General features: G+C 42.4%; 1 protein-coding gene across 5 annotated transcripts in view; it reads left to right on the forward strand.

Moving 5' to 3' along the window:
* The window catches only part of LOC133482000 (solute carrier family 41 member 1-like), a 34,910-nt gene extending 15,758 nt beyond the window's left edge, over window positions 1-19,152 (forward strand). For all 5 annotated transcript variants that reach the window (XM_061781512.1, XM_061781484.1, XM_061781492.1 and 2 more), the window contains 9 exons: window positions 2,148-2,255; window positions 7,780-7,851; window positions 8,125-8,269; window positions 8,760-8,906; window positions 9,671-9,815; window positions 11,282-11,361; window positions 11,671-11,805; window positions 15,377-15,525; window positions 16,212-19,152. In XM_061781512.1, the coding sequence (XP_061637496.1) occupies window positions 2,148-2,255; window positions 7,780-7,851; window positions 8,125-8,269; window positions 8,760-8,906; window positions 9,671-9,815; window positions 11,282-11,361; window positions 11,671-11,805; window positions 15,377-15,525; window positions 16,212-16,382 (1,152 nt within the window). In that variant the 3' untranslated portion in view covers window positions 16,383-19,152. The remainder of the gene's footprint in view (window positions 1-2,147; window positions 2,256-7,779; window positions 7,852-8,124; window positions 8,270-8,759; window positions 8,907-9,670; window positions 9,816-11,281; window positions 11,362-11,670; window positions 11,806-15,376; window positions 15,526-16,211) is intronic.
* Window positions 19,153-21,016: the final 1,864 nt, after the last annotated feature.

Raw genomic sequence — 21,016 nt, forward strand, 5'->3', positions numbered from 1 at the left:
ACGAGTTAGCTAAGAATGTCTTGGAGGTGAAAAGAGTGTCAGATCGACTGACTTGAAATTTGAAATTGAGGGTTTTAAGTAAAATGTGATTAATGGCTATGCCTCACAGGTAGGATGTGACCTAAAGGTGAAAGAGAAATTCTGGACGGAGCTAGACGAAGTAGTTCTGGCCATCCCAGACAAACAGAGAGTTGTGATTGGTGGAGATTGTCATGGACATGTTGGTGAAGGAAACAGGGGTGATGAAGAAATGATGGGGAAGTTCTGCATCCAGGAAAGGAACTTGGAGGGACAGATGGCGGTAGACTATGCAAAGGAAGAGTGTTGTGCAGCTTTTTGAGAAGAGGTGAGAGAGGCCCTCGGGGGACAGGAGGAAATTCCATAAGACTGGACCACTCCAGCCATGCTGATCAGAGGGACAGGCAGGAGAGTATTTGATGTATCTTTGGGTAGGAAAGAGGAGAAGGAGACTTCTGTTGGTGGAACCTGAAAGTACAAGAAATTATACAAAGAAAATGGTTTGTTAAGAAGTGGGACGCTGAGAGGACTGAGGAGAGGAGAAAGGAATACATGCAGATGCAAAGTAAGGGGAAGGTGGCAAAGGCCAAACAACAGACATATGATGACATGTTTGCCAGCTTGGACACGAAAGAAGGAGAAAAAGATATTTTTCAGGTTGGCCAGAAAGAGGGATAGAGATGGGAAGGATGTTCAGCAGGTTAGGGTGATTAAGGATAGATATGGTAATGTGTTGACTGATGCCAGTAGTTTTCTGGAAAGATGGAAATAATACTTTGAGGAGTTGATGAATGAGGAAAATGAGAGAGAAGGAAGAGCAGAAGAGGCAAGTGTGGTGGACCAGGAAGTGGCAATGATTAGTAAGGGGGAAGTTAGAAAGGCACTAAATGAATGAAAAATGAAAAGATGGAGGCATCCACTGGAAAGGTGAAGAATGAATGAATGACAGGAGGTGAGGGGGAATAGTGAGGCTGCAGGGAGAAGAGATAGCGAGGGTGGAGGACTTTAAATACTTGGGTTCAGCAGTCCAGAGCAATGGTGAGTGTGGTAAGGAAGTGAAGAAACGGGTCCAAGCAGGTTGGAACGGGTGGAGGAAAGTGTCAGGTGAGTTCTGTGACAGAAGAGCCTCTGCTAGGATGAAAGGCAACATTTATAAGACAGTGGTGAGGCCAGCCATGATGTACGGATTAGAAACAGTGGCACTGAAGGGACAACAGGAAGCAGAGCTGGAGGTGGCGCAAATGAAGATGTTGAGGTTTGCTCTAGGAGTGACCAGGTTGGATAGGATTAGAAATTAGCTCATTAGAGGCACAGCCAAGGTTAGATATTTTGGAGACGAAGATAGAAAGAGCAGACTTTGATGGTTTGGACTCGTCCAGAGGAGAGAGAGTGAGTATATTGGTAGAAGGATGATGAGGATGGAGCTGCCAGGCAAGAGAGCCAGAGGAAGACCAAAGGGAAGGTTGATGGATGTAGTGAGGAAAACATATATATATATATATATATATATATATATATATATATATATATATATATATATATATAATACATAATCCACATCCTGTGAACCCTGTGAACTTGTGCTGTGACATGGTGACCAAAGACATTCATCTGCCGTTCCGCTTATCATCACTAGGTTCGAGGGCGTGCTGCAGCCTATCCCAGCCATCTTCGGGCGAGAAGCGAGGTACACCCTGAACTGGTCGCCAGCCATTCGCAGGGCACATAGAAACAAACAACCATTCGCACTCACATTCACACCTATGAGCAATTTAGAGTATTCAATTAACCTACCCTGCATGTCTTTGGGATGTGGGAGGAAACCGGAGTACCCGGAGAAAACCCACCCAGGCACGGGGAGGCGGGGTGGGATTTGAACCCCTGTCCCTAGAACTGTGAGGCAGATGTGCTAACCAGGGAAAGTAGGCTCGTAGGTTAGTCTAGAATATGTGATGCACTTATTCAACACGTCAGCAAGGAAGAAGGTTCATCAGGGTGCATTTGTCGAGAGTTACAGTATATATTCTCTTCAATAAATTATTAAACAAAATATCTGTTTTTGAAATTAAAATCCTATAATATTGTTCATTTCCCTGAAATGACCTATTTCAATTCCCTGTGTGTTTCAGCACTGGGATGTGTTCAAGGTCATTACAGAGGTGTTTATCCTGGTACCTGCGCTGGTTGGACTCAAAGGAAACCTGGAGATGACCCTGGCTGCTCGCCTCTCCACTGCGGTAGATAAGAATATTAATCCATAAACCATGTTTATTAATGTGACTGCACCATCAGAGGCTCAAATGCAATATGGTTTGTTCCCCAGCGCTATCTTGACTAGGGCTGATGGATAGCCGATGAATAAAGATTTTTTTTTTGTTGCACAGACCTCTGCCAAAGCCAAACAATCATAATTTGCATTTTATTTGGTTCACTGGATTGGATGTCTGAAATTTGTTATTAAGGTTAATTATTAATCACTCTATGGAAGTATATTTGTGCCATCACATTTTTATCTAAATTACTAACATATTTTTTTTACCATCTTAATATTCAGTGTACTTTTCATTTTAAAAAATTCAGCATATTCAGCTGCTAATTCAACATTCAATTCAGGATTCAGCTGCAAATTCAGCTGCAATTTCAACATTCACTGTCAAATATTCAATGCATTCAGTTGAAAATAGAACATTCGGTGTATATTTCAACATTCAACATATGTTTTCTGGTTCAACTTACATTGCCCAATTCAATATTCAAATGCAATTTCAACAGTGTATTTCAGGGTGCGTTCCATTCGGAAAGTCGGAGGTTTCTCATGACTCCCGAGTTGGCTTTCAAAGATGGCTACCCCGAGTGTAAAGAGTCAGCCCATACATAAACTATCCATTTCAGTCGATCAGCAGTGCTAATTAATCTGCTGCAATAGACTTTGTTACCAGGGTTGAAAACAGAATTGGCAAAGGTCAATTAAGCCATAGACACAGATATTTTTGATGATGGAACGTCGAAATGTCATACTGGCACTTTGATTCAGGCTGCAGCTGTGTCCACCATTACAAGGTTGATGTAATAAAAAATAAATAAATGACAAATATTGAAGAGGTGTACACTTTCATTCTAATATGCCACTGCCACCTAGTGGCTATGAAAAAGATGTAGCCTATACTTTCATTCCAATATGACAGGGGTACGTATGACTGCATATATGTACAGTTGTGCTCATAAGTTTAGATACCCTGGTAGAATTTGTGAAATATATATTTTCTTAAATATGACTGATGACTGAACAACAACCATCATTCATTTCTTTATGGTTTCTTTTGTATCATGATAGTGCTTTTCTAAAATGCTTGACCGTTTAATTTGAATCCCATTAAAATAAAATTAAATGTGTTTCGCCTGGCCTTTCATGTTTTCTTTAAAGAATTGTACACATCTTACAAATTCTGCTTGGGTAATCGAACAAATGAGCACAACTGTGTGTTTTCTCATTTACTAAATAAAAGCTGGGCTGTGAACTTTCAAAATAAGAGCAAGTAAATGAAAATAAAGTATTGTGTTTTCAAATAAAGTGCTTCACTTCAGAATAATTCTTTGAAAAAAACTAACAAAATACAGATAATACTTCATGTTTTGATCATATGGGTAGAAGCAAATTCATGCATTGTAAAAATGCTTTATACATAGGTAGAAACGTTTTCCAGAATTTTGAGGTCAACTTTGGGGGTGCATATTATACATGGATGCGCATTATCCATCCATCCATTTTCTGAGCCGCTTCTCCTCACTAGGGCGTGCTGGAGCCTATTCCAACTATCATCGGGCAGGAGGCGGGGTATACCCTGAACTGGTTGCCAGCCAATCGTAGGGCACATACAAACAAACAACCAGTCGCACTCACATTCACACTTGCTCTACCACTCAAATGTCAGCTGGTTAAGTTTGGGAAAAGTGTGCCATCGAGTATGGGAGCTCAAACAGCATCTCTTTATTGGCGTGACTGGAGAAAACTGACAATTTTCCTGAGCTGAGTGACACAGATTGTCTTTGTGATTTAGCTTTTGCTGTGGACATACTGACACATATGAATGAGCTGAACGTGAAGCTACAAGGGAAAGACCAGTTTGTGCATGGAATATATACAATCATCAGATCCTTCAAAAACCAAGCTAGCTTTATTCTCAGAACAAATGTCAAACAAGTCATTTGTTCATTTCCCCACACTGGCTATGCTGAAAGAGGCTCCTCGACGTGAAAAAATACAGGAAATCACTATCAGACTTGCATGGAGAATTCTGCCATCAGTTGTCTGATTTTGGAAAAAATGACAAGTCACTTCAGCTGGTGTCATTTCCCCTCACACAAGACCCTGAAACGGCGCCATGGGAGCTGCAGATGGAACTGATTGATGTCCAATGTGATACCATCTTAAAAGAGAAGTTCAAATCTCAAACTGGATGAGTTTTATACTTCATTAAGCGCAGACAAATTTCCCAAAATCAAGAAGATGGTACAGAGGAGGCTAGTGGTGTTTGGCTCTACATGTGTGTGTGAACAGACCTTTAGTGTGATGAACACCAAGAAAACATCCTACAGATCCCAGCTGAGTGATGAACACCTCAGATGTGTTCTGAGAATTGCCACAACAAAACTAACACCAGACTTTGATGCATTGGCAAAAAAAAAAAAAACACTGTTCCCCTTAAAAGTAAATTTAAGTATTAACACTACAATCCCTTTTTTTGTTTTGTTTATTTTTATTTATATGTAATCATCTGGTTCTGGCTTGATCTGCCTGTAAAATTTTAAAAGTTAATGTGGCCTCTGAGCCAAAAAATTGCCCACCCTTGGGCTCGTCCAAACTGCAGCTTCCCTATTGTCGCCCAACCTTGCTGCTTAACACTACTAAGGTGGAATGCTTGTTGCATGCCATGTATTTGCGCCGCCTCAGCTATCTACGACCTACAGCTAGCGTGGCTAAATATGATGCCAAGCCGCGTGGGCGAAGACAGTTAAATACGATGCTGAGCTGCAGAGGCGAAATAACGTGAGCATCGCATCTATTGTCAACGCAGCGTAAGTCACTAATCATCGCCTCCATGACAGCGAATAAACTACATTTTGACAATTATCGTTATCATGAAGGGGTATAAGACGGGAGACAGAGCGCCGGGAAGCCAATTCCCAAGGTATCATGACCTGAGGTCGCCAAACCAAAATAAGTGATGGGGTGATACAGGTCTGGTTGGAACTGCATTTTTGCGGAAATTAAGCAACGCAAATTTATATAAATAGTGCATTTCATACACAAGGTAATTCAATGTGATTGTGTGTGATTAAAAGCATTTAAAAACAAAGAAAAAAAGCAGTTTATAAACATTTAAAACAAAGAGAAACAAATAAATAAAATAAAAATTAAATTAAAACAGCATACAGTGCAAGAAATATAATTTAAAAGTGGAAATGGGAAAAAAGAAGAGTTTTTACCTTGGAATTAAAAACATGCATACTTGGGGCTGATGCCACTTTTGTTGGCAACTTATTCCATTTGTGTGCAGCATAATAGCTAAATGCTGCTTCACCATGTTTGCTTTGGACTCTGTGCTCCACTATTTGACCTGAGTCTGTAAATCTCAGAGCCCTACCGGGTTTATATTCCATTAGCATTTCATTCATGTATTCAGGACTTAAACCGTTTAGTGATTCATAGACCAGTAGCAGAACTTTAAAATCTATTCTAAAGCTGACTGGAAGCCGGTGTCAAGACTTTAGAATTGGAGTAAAATGCTCTGACCTCTTTGCGCTGGTGAGAACCCGAGCCGCAGCATTCTGAATGAGCTGCAGCTGTTTAATGCTCTAACGATTAGTCAACTTTGAAGAGAAAAATATCAGGGAGATAAGTACATGTCTAGAACGAAATACTGAAATATACGATAACGCTAGACACCTACATAAACACAAGACACGTCACCACTGCGACGCCACTTGGGAAATGGGCCTATAAATTAAAATTACAATAATACAATAATTAGGGTTGTCCCAATCCAATCTTTGAGATCAGGAATCGGTCCGATATCTGCACAAAAAAAAAAACGAGTATCGGATCGGACTGGATCTAAAATCTCAGATTTGACCGCTCTTATACATTCCATGCTCTTCTTCAGCACTTCTATCCAGCAGCGCCCGGACGGCATGCAGAGCCCACATGATCACAACAACAGTATGCTAAGGTGCTAACAGAGTAGCAAGGAGTAAGAGTGAATGTTACTTGCTTAGTCGTTTATTGATGCTACAGTTTAAGTTCACTGCAAAACTAACCTCACATAAAAGAATTATAGCTATTGAATTTTCAAATGCATCACAGCCTTTGTTTCTTCGGTTTTGTTTACAAAAATCGCTAGCTCAAAGCTAACACAAAATGAATGGAAAGCGTTGATGAGCTCATGAAAATTACCATTGAACTTGTGGCACTTATCTCTCAAAATAATGAATACTGGTACACAAACGCTGTATAACCACATAAAAAAGGCAATATGACAATACTGTGGCATTTATTCTTCAAAACTTTTATCATAACGACTTATAATAACAATAATCGATCATCACTTCAAATCCCGACCAGTTCAGGGTGTACCCCGCCTTTCGCCCGGAGATAACTGGGATAGGCTCCAGGATGCCCGCGACCCTAGTGAGGATAAGCGGAACATGAATGAATTTTGCAATTTAAATATATATTTTTGTTATTTGTTTTATATTAATAGTCACTGATGGTGTAGTGGTACACTCGCCTGACTTTGGTGCAGGCAGCGTGGGTTCAGTTCCCACTCAGTGACGGTGTGAATGTGAGTGCGAATGGTTGTCCGTGTCTATATGTGCCCTGTGACTGACTGGCGACCAGTTCAGGGTGTAGTCCGCCTTTCGCCCGAAGTCAGCTGGGATAGGCTCCAACGACCCTAACAAGGATAAGCGGTGTTGAAAATGGATGGATGGATGGATGGATGTTTTATATTAATTATTTTTCAGGATTTCCTAATATTTTTTTTTATTTTATTCAATTGTGTTACATTCTTATTTTAAAATTCAATCAAATTGTTCTAGAAGTGAATTTCAATAGGTTGGCAGCACTGCAGTCATAGCCATAAATGCAATTAAACCAAAGATTGCCATAGTTTTATCATTGGTAATTGGGTGGTTTGATTTTATATTTTAATTAATGTAAAGCTTTTTGTGTTGCATTTTTTTGAATGAAAAGCGCTTACAAATTCAGTTTGATTGATAAGATCTTTCAGTTTTTCTGCGTTCGGTTTTTGGCCCTGGGCTCCCCAGTTTCGATTTTCGGTCAATAATGTTCATTTCGGTGCATCGCTATTACATAAATTATTGTATACATATATATGTTTTATTGTATATATCAGAATCAATATTATAATTTATTAATAATTTAATCAAGTTGTAATTGTACAGTAGGATCAGTGCTTTTGATAGTGTTTAGGCCAGCAGAGAAGACGCTGAAGGGCCTCACGGCACACCACTGACCCCACACAGTAATGTTACTTTGTTAAGTTATAAAGTTGACAACTGTTTACTGTAATATCAAATCAGTCAGGCAAGCAAGGCCTGCATACAAACAATCTTTTTGACTACATCTTCCCTTTAAGTATTAATTACGATTAGGCAATTATATATTTGTGTCTGTCAGTTTCTGTAGCTCATTCAATTTGTTATAGCTGAATGTCATTTTTTGTGTCGCATTGTCTTTAGGCCAATACAGGACAAATGGATGACCCAAATAAACAATGGGCCATGGTGTGCTGCAATCTTGCACTAATACAGGTAATGTATGCCTTCATTGGTTAAAGTTAGTGAGCAATATTATGTCAAAAGGTTAGGTTTTCAACAGTTTGACACTTATAGAAAATACAATTAACAACATTTGACACAAAATTTACACCCATAAATATTTTTTAGTTTGTTTTTTTATCAATTCCCTGTATCGTAAGTGTTTAGGGGCTAATAGCCAAAATGCCTAACTGATAAATTGCTAGTATTTTAACCATAACCGTAAATTTCCTTTTTAATGTTCATGTCATTGTGTACTCTCCGCAGGTTCAGGCTACTGTTGTGGGCTTCCTTGCGGCTGTTGCGGCTGTGTGTTTAGGAGCAATTTCCAGAGGAGGGATTGAATTTAACCAGGCAGCTGTTCTGTGTGCGAGTAGCATCGTCACTGCATTTGTAGCTGCTCTCGCTTTAGGTCAGTTACCTATGACCCGCTATTTTGTTCCGCATCATAATTTTACCCACCGTATTCCAGGGTATGAGTATGAATTAATTTGTTGTTTAAATTTTTTTTGACCATACAATTTAGTTATGTTATAGGACATAGCTTATTACTCATGCTAATCCAATTTACCAATACATGTTTGCTGTACGAAAGAAGACTTAAAACCAATTATTGTGTTCATAAGGTCAGTCTGAAAATGTTGTTGTTGAGTCAAGTTAGCAGAAAATACATTAATAAAGGTAGTTGTAAAAGTACATGTTCAGTATTGGTCATAAAGGTTGGTGGGGACAATTTCTGACCAGAGAGTAAGACAGACTGCTCAATCTGATGTGTCCGAAGCCTGCTACCCGCATCTTCTGAAGGATGTTCGTACTGTATTTCTCACCAAGAAAGACTGTGAATTAATCAGTAATGTTTCATAACTTTTCCATATACACTCTCATTTCTTAACCCCCCACAGGCTTGTTGATGATTGGAGTGATCATCGGGTCCAGGAAGGTAGGAATCAACCCAGATAATGTGGCCACTCCTATCGCTGCCAGTTTGGGTGATTTGATCACCCTTTCCCTGCTGGCTGGTGTTAGCAGTACCCTCTATAAACATATAGGTGAGGAAACACTGCTGGCATATGATTTAGCAGTTTAGATGTGGCTGCTAAAAGAGTCTATCTGGAGAGTTTTGGATTATATAGAATGTGAACAAGTTATTCCGAAAGTGTGGTGTGTGTATCCCTAGGGGTGCTCTGAGACACACAAAGTGTAATGACGCGGCAGTTAAATTTTTTTTTTTCCAGTGTATTTTTTTCGCCACAAAATAAAAATACTAAGCATGAACATTTGGTTTATAAAAGTGATTTTTAACTCAAAACAATTTAAAAATATAGATTTAAACAACCTGTTGTCAATTTGTTTAAAATTACTCGTTATAATTTCCACTACGGTCTGTGAGAAACTTTTTAGCAATACCTGTATACTGTAATGAAACTTCAATGTGGTGTTCAAGTTGAATTTACATTTGCATTTTCGCATATTTCTATGATTTCTTAGTCATGTTTTTAGCATATATGATTAAACATGATGCCTTTGTTGACGTGGACGGTGCGTCAACTCTTGGGATGTTAAAAGGGGTGTGTGGCTAAAAAGAAAATGCAGAAAGGCTATAAAATGATTTAGCTGTCAATACGAAGTCACTTGAGGAGAGAGAATACTCTTGACCATATACTCTTGGCATATTTATGATCACTGTCAGCAGTGTATTTATTTATTTCTTTATTTATTTTACAAAGTATACATTTTGTGAATAGCATATCGATAAATATTTAATAAATATCATATTTCTAGTATTTATTTACCAATTGTCTTTGGTCTACAGATACATGGTACCTATCCCCCTTAGTGTGTCTGGTCTTCCTGGCTCTGATCCCACTCTGGGTTGTGGTGGCCCGCCAGAACCCTCAGAGCAGGGACGTTCTCTACTCAGGGTGGCAGCCTGTTTTAGTTGCCATGTGTATTAGCAGGTATGTAGAAGCAAAATGCACACTATAGTCAATGTTAATGCATTATCATACGAATCATATCAGGTGTGTAAGAGCTGAATGGCAGCTGAAGGCGGGGACTTTGGCGGTCTGAACCCCGGCTACAGAAGCTGGCCAGCTCTTGGGGCGTTGAGTGTCAGCTCTCTGGCAGAGAAGAATTCTGAGCTGGTGTGCAAGGTCGAGAAGACTAGATATAATCGGGCTCGCCTCGCCCCACAGCTTGGACTCTGGTACTAGTCCTCTTTATAGGGGTTGGACTGGAGCAGGTGTGGGCATACTTGGTGCCTGTGTGCTGTGGTTCATCCCAGTAGAGGACAGGGTAGCCTTCCCTCCCTTCCGGTGGGGGGACGGATCCTGACTGTTGTTTGTGCCTACGTACCAAACAGCAGTTTGGCGTACCCACCCTTTTTGGAGTCCTTGGTGGGGGTGCTGGAGAGTGCTCCTGTTGGGGACATAAGGGTGTCCATAGTACACACTTGGCACCGGGACACTCTAGGCCGCAGTTCGATGATCGACTTTGTGGTAGTGTCATCGAACTTGGGGCTGCATGTCTTGGACACTCGGGTAAAAAGAAGGGCCGAGCTGTCAACCGATCACCACCTGGTGTTGTATTGACTCTGATGGTGGGGGAAAACACCTGTCTGACCTGGCAGAACCAAACCTATTTTGAGGATCTGCTGGGAATGTCTCTCAGAGTCCCGTTTGAGGGAGATTCAACTCTCACCTCCGCCAGAACTTTCCCCACATCCCAGGGAGGCAGGGGACATTGAATCCGAGTGGGCCGTGTTCCGTGCGTTGAGGCGGCCGACCGGAGCTGTGGCTGTAAGGTGATCGGCACCTGTGGTGTTGGCAATCTTCAAACCCGTCGGTGGACACCGGCGGTAGGGGATGCCATCACTCTGAAGAAGGATTCCTATCAGGTCTTTTTGGCCAGTGGGACTTGGCAGCTGATGGGTACCGGCAGGCCAAGCGGAATGCAGTTTTGGTGTTCACTGAGGCAAAAACGCAGGCGTAGTTCATTGAGGACAAGGAGAACGACTTCTGGATGGCTTCGAGAAATTCTGCTCCACCATCCGGCCTCTCGGGTGGGGAAATTAGATCACCATCAACACTGTGTATAGTGGAGATGGGGTCCTGGTGTCCTGGGTTTGTCCCACCGGAGGCAGGACCCCGGCATGACCCAGGACGCTGGAGAGCCTCAGGATCCCCCCGGAAGAGCTAGCTAAAGTGGCTGAGGAGAGGGAAGTCTGGGCTTCCCTGCCAAAGCTGCTTGCCCCGCAACCTGACCCCAGATAAGCAGAAGACATTGGATTGATGGATGGAATTCTTTTAATCATAGTTATTAATGTATGCTAGAAAAGAAGTTTTCCCAATTCCTTCTTCTGAAAATAGATTTTTGGATGTGATCTCATGTTTTTTATATTTCTTGACATTCTATTTATTTCCAGTCTTGGGGGTGTAATCCTGGACAAGACAATCAGTAATTCCAATTTTGAGGGGATGGCTGTTTTTACACCAGTTATAAATGGTAAGATAAGTAAGAAGAACAAGTAGAACACATATGACCACTATTGTGCTTTTTTTCTTGGCATTGTCTAAAGAACACCGTTTGACAAACTTCACTCAGTAATTAAATCATGTATAAAACAAAACAACAACAACAAATCCATACAATAATCATTAAATCAAACAACGAAGTAATAGTGTACACTGATTTTCTGATATACTGTACATTTGTGCAGTTTTGGCAAAAGCTTCACCTCTGTCCCCATCTGTTTTTTAGTGATGTAAAATATGACTCATTGTACTCATTGTCTGTCAATCTTGACTGGATCAGGAGTTGGTGGAAATTTAGTAGCCATCCAGGCCAGCAGACTGTCGACCTACTTGCACCTCTGGAGCATCCCGGGAGTGTTGCCCTACAAGATGAGGCAGCATTGGCCTAATGCCTATATAACATTCTTTTCCTCAGGTAACACAATCAAGCTATTATATCATAGAGCCATTTGGGAGCAGTTGGCTGTTCTTTCTAGACACAATAATGCCTAAAGCTCGTGAGTGGCATTTTTGTGCCTTTACAGCTCAATGTTTTCTTTTAACTGACGAAAGCTTTTTGATTCACTGTCTCTCCTGTGTACCAGTTTTATCTGCAGTAAGCAGTTCTGTCAGGGGAAAGGGTATAAAAACATGTCTCTAAATTGAGGTTTAGAAGTAGGTTATTAGGCGGCACGGTGGCCTCACAGTTCTGAGGACCCAGGTTCAATCCCCGGCCCCGCCTGTGTGGAGTTTGCATGTTCTCCCCGTGCCTGCGTGGGTTTTCTCCGGGCACTCCGGTTTCCTCCCACATCCCAAAAACATGCATTAATTGGAGAATCTAAATTGCCTGTAGGTGTGACTGTGAATGGTTGTTTGTTTGTATGTGCCCTGCTATTGGCTGGCAACCAGTTCAGGGTGTACAACGCCTCCTGCCCGATGACAGCTGGGATAGGCTCCAGCACGCCCGCGACCCTAGTGAGGAGAAGCGGCTCAGAAAATGGATGGATGGATGGATGGATGGAAGTAGGTTATTACTCCTCAGAGGAAACTAATAGTTAATAACAAGATGGACAGCATAATTATATGTCTCAGTTAAATCTTAGTTGGTAAATGGGCTTCGAGGTACTCAAAGCACTTTAACACTGTCTCCTCATTCACCTACTGATGATGCAGCATCAGGAGCAACTTGGTGTTTAGTATCTTGCTCAAAGACACTTGCACATGGTCACAAGGGCTGAGGGTCGAACCAGCAACCTTCGGGTTGGGAGACAACCACTCTACCATCTGAGCCATGTTAAAATCCAAATTTAACAGTAGCAATATTGTGAATGTTCGTCTCAGTATTCACTGTTTTCATGCTGATTGTATCATCAGTCTTATTATATTTTGGGAAATTGAAAGTTGTTATTTCAGAGGTAGGTATAGCAACGTTAAAATCAGATTACCGTACCACAAAACTATTTGGTGACTGTATGCTGATGTGCTGAAAAGAAATCCTATTAAGGGTTTGTGTGTCTCAATGATCCTAAGAGCTAAGTTATCTGGGGCTTCACGCCCCTGGTAGTGTCACCCATGGCTAGGTGAGGGACCAGACGAAGCCCCTATGAAGAATACATTAAACGGATCTAGGTTTCCCTTGATGGGACGCGGGTCACCGGGACCCCCCTCTGGAGCCAGGCCTGGAGGTGGGGCTCGAAGGCGAGCGGCTGGTGGCCAGGCCTGCACCCATGGGGCCCGGCCGGGCATAGCCCGAAAGGGTAACGTGGGTCCACCTTCGCATGAGCTCACCACCTATGGGAGGGGCCATAGGGGTCAGGGGCAGTGTGAGCTAGGCGGTGGCCGAAGGCGGGGACCTTGGCGATCCAATCCCCGGCTACAGAAACTGGCTCTAGGGATGTGGAATGTCACCTCTCTGGCAGAGAAGAAGCCCGAACTGATGTGTGAGGTTGAGAAGTTCAGACTAAATATAGTCGGGCTCGCCTTCACACACGGCTTGGGCTCTGGTACCAGTCCTCTTGAGAGGGGTTGGACTCTTTTCCACTCTGGAGTTGCCCATGGTGAGAGGCGCCAAGCAGGTCTGGGTATATTTATTGCCGCCCGGCTCGGTGCCTGTACATTGGGGTTCATCCCGGTGGACGAGAGGGTAGCCTCCCTCCACCTTCGTGTGGGGGGACAGGTCCTGACTGTTACTTGTGCCTATGCAGCAAACAGCAGTTCAGAGTACCCACCCTTTTTGGAGTCCTTACAGGGGGTGCTGGAGAGCGCTCCCGCTGGGGACTCCATCGTTCTGCTGGGGGACTTCAATGCTCACTTGGGCAATGACAGTGAGACCTGGAAGGGCGTGATTGGGGGGGGGGGGGGGGGGGGGCGTTGTAGGGCTCTGGATGTTGTAGGGCTGTCCTGGTTGACACGCCTCTGCAACATCGTGTAGACATCGGGGACAGTGCCTCCGGATTGGCAGACTGGGGTGGTGGTCCCCCTTTTTAAGATGGGGGACCAGAGGGTGTCTTCCAACTACAGGGGGATCACACTCCTCAGCCTCTCTGGTAAGGTCTATTCAGGGATGCTGGAGAGGAGAGTCCATCGGGAAGTTGAATCTCAGATACACGAGCAGCAGTGTGGTTTTCGTCCTGGCCATGGAACAGTGGACCAGCTCTTCACCCTCATCAGGGTCCTCGAGAGTGCATGGGAGTTCGCCCAACCAGTCTACATGTGTTTTGTGGACTTGGAGAAGCTGTTTGACCGTGTCCCTCGCGGAGTCCTGTGGGGGGTTCTTCGGGAGTATGGGGTACCGAACCCCCTGATACGGGTTGTTCAGTCCCTGTACAACCAGTGTCAGAGTTTGGTACGCATTGCCGGCAGTAAGTCGGACTCGTTTCCAGTGAGGGTTGGACTCCACCAAGGCTACCCTTTGTCACCGATTCTGTTCATAAATTTTATGGACAGAATTTCTAGGCGCAGCCGAGGCGTAGAGGGGGTCCGGTTTGGTGGCCTCAGTATTACATCTCTGCTTTTTGCAGATGATGTGGTTCTGTTGGCTTCATCAGGCCGTGATCTCCAACTCTCACTGGAGCGGTTCGCAGCCGAGTGTGAACCGGCTGGGATGAGAATCAGCACCTCTAAATCTGAGACCATGGTCCTTAGTCGGAAAAGGGTGGAGTACCCTCTCTGGGTCGGGGATGAGATCCTTTCCCACTTCAAGTATCTTGGGGTCTTGTTCACGAGTGAGGGAAGAATTTAACGGGAGATCGACAGTCGGATCGGTGCAGCGTTTGCAGTGATGTGGAATTTGTATCGATCCGTTGTGGTAAAGAAGGAGCTAATCCGGAAGGCGAAGCTCTCGATTTACCGGTTGATCTACGTTCCTACCCTCAACTATGGTCACAAGCTGTGGGTCGTGACCGAAAGAACAAGATCCCGGATACAAGCGGCCGAAATGAGTTTCCTCCGCAGGGTGTCCGGGCTCTCCCTTAGAGATAGGGTGAGAAGCTCGGTCATCCGGGAGGATCTCAGAGTAGAACCCCTGCTCCTCCACATCGAGAGGAGCCAGATGAGGTGGCTGGGGCATCTGATTCAGATGCCTCCCGGACGCCTCCCTGGTGAGGTGTTCCGGGCACTTCCCACCGGAAGGAGAACCCGGGGACGACCCACGATACGCTGGAGAGACTACGTCTCTCGGCTTGCCTGGTAACGCCTCAGGATCCCCTCGGAAGAGCTGGAGGAAGTAGCTGCGGAGAGGGAAGTCTGGGCTTCCCTACTGAAGCTACTGCCCCCGCGACCCGACCTCTGATAAGCGGAAGACAATGGATGGATGGATTGATATTTATCGGCTTAAGGACTGTATCGGGAGATACCTAAAATCAGAGACTCGGAGCAAAAAAAAAACAAAACAAAAAAAGTGATCGGGACCTCCCTATCAGAGCGGTCAAAGCAAGCAACAACTGATCATGTTACAGAACCAGTCGTGTTCACTGCAGTGATTGTGTCTCCTCTTTCAAATCACACAGGTTTGAACTCCAAGTCAGCACGGGTGCTGCTGATGCTGGTCATGCCCGGTCACCTGGTCTTCCTCTACGCAATCTCTCTCTTGCAGGGAGATGAGATAACAATCACTTTAGCCTTTGCTGCCTGCTATTTGTGTGCTGCTCTGCTGCAGGTGCATTCACACAGCAACGTATTCATTGTACACACTATGAAAATATAGTATGGTATACCAGGGAGGCACGGTGGAACATGTGGTTTGCGTGTCTTATGTAAGATAGTCGAGAGGTTCTGGGTTTGAATCTCAGCTCAGCCTTCACTGTTTCCATGTTGTCATGACATGCATGCATGTTAGATTAACTTAGATTGTAAATATTTATTTGTCAATCTGATATTGATAATTATGTTTTCACCTTCTGTTAACGTTACAAAGGTACAATGATCACAAAATAGTTTGTTTTACATTCATAGTGTTCTTGTTGTTTACATTGTGTTTTTGCTTACGGCAGCTTGTTAAGTCAGCAAACTAGTTTGGTCCTAAACAGCCACTATAGAACCCCGGTCCTCAGAACTGTGAGGCTTTTTATATATATATATATATATATATATATCGTACTTGAATTTTTGGCTGTATGCAATACTTCTAGGACTGTGTCACTCAACATGGCGAGAGTATCAGATTCTCATTATTGCGGAATACCCCGACACACAGGCACCATCCTGTTTCTACGTATGTTACAGCTCTGATACTACTGCCGAAAACAGAAAATTGTATCAGTGCAGTGTATCAATGGTTGTGACTTTTGAATCCATATTTCTGTGGTTTATTGCTTGCTTAGCTCAGTGTTCTCCTTGTTGTAGGTGGCCATCTTACTTTATGCGGCCGACCTCATCGTTCGTATGATGTGGCGGCGTTCCCTGGACCCTGACAACTTCTCCATCCCATACCTGACTGCCCTTGGAGACCTGCTTGGCACCGGCTTTCTGGCCCTGTGCTACCGTGTGTCATTGGTTCACAGTCAGCAGCTCTGAATCTGCTCCTTTTTGTTTCCTTCTGTTACTTTGCATACGCACAGAAGGAAAATATAATAAACACAGATGGAAGGAAGTACTACACAGGTGAAACACCTGTATTTACAGAACATCTATGGATCATGGAAATGGGACCTCCCTGTATTGCAACGTTTAGAGACATGCTTTTTCTTACATTCATAAGCCTTCTTCCTTCACTCTGTCTTTGACACAAAACGAGTTGGGGGTGATACATGGGGGTGTCCAAGTCAACACCTCTGCTGAGTTTCATGTATTTGACCACATGATGACAGCACATCAACTGTGAGTATGAATTCATCAACCTTCCTCAATTTGTTTGGAACTCACTAAGCCGCATATCTGCTTGAGGTCAGATCATGTTGCCGGCTGAAACTCCTTTTTAATGTTATTTATATTTTGAAAAGATTTTAAAAGAAGGGATTAATGGTGGCGTTTTTTTTGTCAGTCCTGTTTTTAGTGTTTGTTGCATGATGTTTTCACTAGAGAGTACTCTGACTCCCCCATTGGACCACAGTGGACAGAGCAGTAAAGACAATATTAAACCAAACTACATCAATAACACCTTTTTACCTAAAAAACTCTAAAAGCAAGTGGTTTGCCTGTTTTTACTCCAATATGACATCAGTCATTTCCCATATGCTCAACAGCATAAGTGAATCTGCGTTAATTTGTCAAGCAACTATAATCCAGCAAGTAAGAACCAGTTAATGGATTGCTAAATCTTTGCAAAAAATATATATAGACCTCAGAAGATAAATATATAGACCTCACTGACATCACTCACAAGTCTCTAGATAGTAAAGATAGAGACTATTTTAAAAAGAAGTAAAAAGTGTTATTTACCGCAGGGTTTGTACCAGAAACTCATCTTAAAAGTTTTAATATTCTGGTTAATTTAGACACAGACATTCTCACATCAATCAATGTTTTTATATATATATATATATATATATATATATATATATATATATATATAAATCGTTTGGCTAGGTTCTAAACTGTTACTTTATTTATTTAACTCCATTTATTGTTTAACCCAGTTAGCTCAGCATCTGTTGACTATCTCCATATGGTTTCTCACAGAAAACGAAATCAATTAAAAAATTCAAAACGATGATTTAAAAAAAATACATTATGAATGGGTCTGAGTGTCCGTGTTCTGCCAAGAATCTACTGCATTCTGTAACGACAAGAGGCCACCAGTAGCCAGTGCAAAAATACCCCAAAAAACACCTGATTGCATACTGTACGGCGGCATGGTCGTTAGCACATCAACCTCACAGTTCTGAGGACCGGGGTTCAAATCCCGGCTCCGTCGAGGGAACGCTCTGTACTGGTCGCTAGCTAATCGCAGTACACATACTGTATAGACAAACAACCATTCACACTCACATTTACAGCTATGGGCAATTTAGAGTCTTCAATTAACCTACCGATGTGGGAGGAAACCGGAGTACCCGGAGAAAATTGTGGTTATTCTCCAAGCCCAACCATGCAGCCGTCCGCATATAGGACATCACTGTTACATATGTTTACCCTTGATTTGTTTCGAGAGCTCTCAAATTCCTTCTTTTTAACTGTTGTTGCTAATCGGAGTTAAATAATCAAGGCAAGAAACCATAATAGTCTGCTATGTGTCTCCGCAAGGCTGCGTGTGCACGGTGTGCGTGTGCAAATGATTGACAACACCCCTCGGTCACGCCTTCTGCCTCTACAGTCTCTCATTGGCTATTTTTTGTCACATAGTGACAAGTTTTAAAACAATAATTGAATTGAATAATTGAATTACATAAGAGAGGGATGATTTTTCTAAAGATAATTTTAACTATATTCTACTTTCAGGTCATACAGACAGTTCTAACACGTGACAAAAAGCATTAGTTTTTTTTACAGCAAACTGTACCTATTTCAATATAGAACAATCTATTTTTCTATATACAGTATGTAATATTAAATACATTATTACATTATGAATTATTTGAAGTATAACTTCTATTTGTGAAAACTGAAAATACATCATTATCCATCCATTTTCTGAGCCGCTTCTCCTCACTAGGGTCGCGGGCGTGCTGGAGCCTATCCCAGCTGTCATCGGGCAGGAGGCGGGATACACCCTGAACTGGTTGCCAGCCAATCGCAGGGCACATACAAACAAACAACCATTCGCACTCACATTCACACCTACGAGCAATTTAGAGTCTCCAATTAATGCATGTTTTTGGGATGTGGGAGGAAACCGGAGTGCCCGGAGAAAACCCACGCAGGCACGGGGAGAACATGCAAACTCCACACAGGCGGGACCGGGGATTGAACCCCGCTCCTCATAACTGTGAGGCTGACGCTCTAATCAGTCTGCAACCGTGCCGCCAAAATACATCATTAATATGATAAAAAAAATATTATATAAGGTCTTTCTCTCTAAATAAACCACTTACTTCTAATAAACACCTGGTACTCTGCAGTTTAAACAGTGCTTGCCACTATTTGAGGAAATACTCATTCATTTGTTTCTTTCTTTGGCAGTTTATAATTATTGTACCACTGTGTACCCTCGTGAGCACGCCCACATGTATTACACATGAATGGCCTTTTATTACAAATTGTACGGTACTTTGTCACCTCAGCTTGCACATATGTTATGTGTACTCGCAGAAGAATGTGTACGATCAAAATGTGATGGTTACATTGGTGGTATTTGTGAATTTTTGTGATTATATTTCAATAAAAACAAACAGTGGAATTAAAATTATTTTGGCACAGCGTCTTGTGAAAACTGCAGGATTTGACCTTTTTTGCCATCAATGTCAGGTGCTAAATCATGAGAATAACAGGAAAACACAATTTGACTCCTGGGAACACTTTACAAATAAAGTTAAAAGACATCTGCTGTAACATGCATATATTTGTTGGTCTGAGCGAATTCTTTCACATTATAATCTTCCTTTCTCCAAATCCGTAATCTCTTAAAAGGATCTTTTGGGAATTGCTAACTGTAGATACAATGCAACTGAGTTTTTATTTTGAGTTGCGGTTATTGAATCTTTTTCACATTTGTTGCCGCCAGTAAACACAGAAAAGGTATTGTGCAGTTGCCGTTGGTTTGTTACCGGATTTAATGCAAAGAAAATAAATTTGGAATTTTCCAAAAAGTACAGAAACGAATCTCAGGCTAAAGATTGGAGAAAGTAAGGATATCTCAATGATTTACAAGATCTGTGTTTGTCTGTGTAACTCAGTGGAGGTAATGGCTTGGGCCTTTGTGGCTTATTCTGGGATGGGTTCATTCATCAAAACAGGGAGTCTAATGGGGAAGATTTGAAAGGTTATAGCCTGGCCAAGCCAATCTCCAGAGTTAAACCCTACAGAGCATGCATAAACACCTTATAGAGCAGGCACTCCCCTCAACCCCCCCCCCAAAAAAAAAAACCATCAGTAACCTAAAGAGGCTGATCCAGCCAGATGTATATACAATATCTGGAAATAAATATTTAAATATTAATCTCTAGTCTCAGATTCAACTTTTTATTGTTTTTATTTTATTTATTTTTTTAATAAGGAATTGGTCTCATTGTTCCAATAATTTTGAAGGGAGTGTATTTCTTTTAGTAACATTTTGACAATACTGATCGCTGTGATTTTTGGGGGTCTGATCTGAAATGTTCATTCAATTCAATAAAATTCCAGGACGTTCATTTGCAGTAAGTGTAATCACAACCATCCATCCATTTTCTGAGCCGCTTCTCCTCACTAGGGTCGCGGGCGTGCTGTCATCGGGCAGGAGGCAGGGTACACCCTGAAGTGGTTGCCAGCCAATCGCAGGGCACATACAAACAGTATGTGCCCTGCCCAGTCGCACTCACACCTATGGGCAATTTAGAGTCTCCAATTAATGCATCTTTTTGGGATGTGGGAGGAAACCGGAGTGCCCGGAGAAAACCCACGCAGTCACGGGGGAGAACATGCAAACTCCATACAGGCGGGGCCGGGGATTGAACCCGGGTCCTCAGAACTGTGAGGCTGACGCTCCAACCAGTCGTCCACCGTAATCACAACCGCTCAACTAAAATCAAACCGTTTTCATTTAGATTTGGACACTGGGATTAGCAAGGCGCTAGAGGGCTATGAAAACCTTTCACCACAGTGTTTGTCTGCTGTACTGTGTAATTGATCCTATGTCCACACTTTTTTATTTACTGGAATTTTTTGGGGAATAGTACCACTGTGGCCCTAAATGTAAATACATCCATCCATTTTCTATATTGTTTATCCCCATTAGAGTAGCAGGTGTGCTGAAGCCTATATTACTCTCAATACAATTCAACATTATCAGCAAGGATATCTACCTATTTTTCAAAACTTTACAGTTATGACTCAGTCAGAAATAATCATTTGCCCTCATGATTGTTTATTATTTTGATTTTGATATTTATTGTTAGCAATCAGGGTCACCTATGAGACTTGATTAGAATAACATTATGTGACGTTTTAAGCTATTTTGCATAGCCTTTTTGTATGTTTGCCTTAGGTCACGATAGTGTAGAATCACTTTTGGCCATGCTAATTTAATGTTCATCTTGCAGGCTGGGAAACATGGTTCATACTTTTACTGCAGC

This window comes from Phyllopteryx taeniolatus, chromosome 1, assembly GCF_024500385.1.
Source record: "Phyllopteryx taeniolatus isolate TA_2022b chromosome 1, UOR_Ptae_1.2, whole genome shotgun sequence".
Classification (NCBI taxonomy): domain Eukaryota; kingdom Metazoa; phylum Chordata; class Actinopteri; order Syngnathiformes; family Syngnathidae; genus Phyllopteryx; species Phyllopteryx taeniolatus.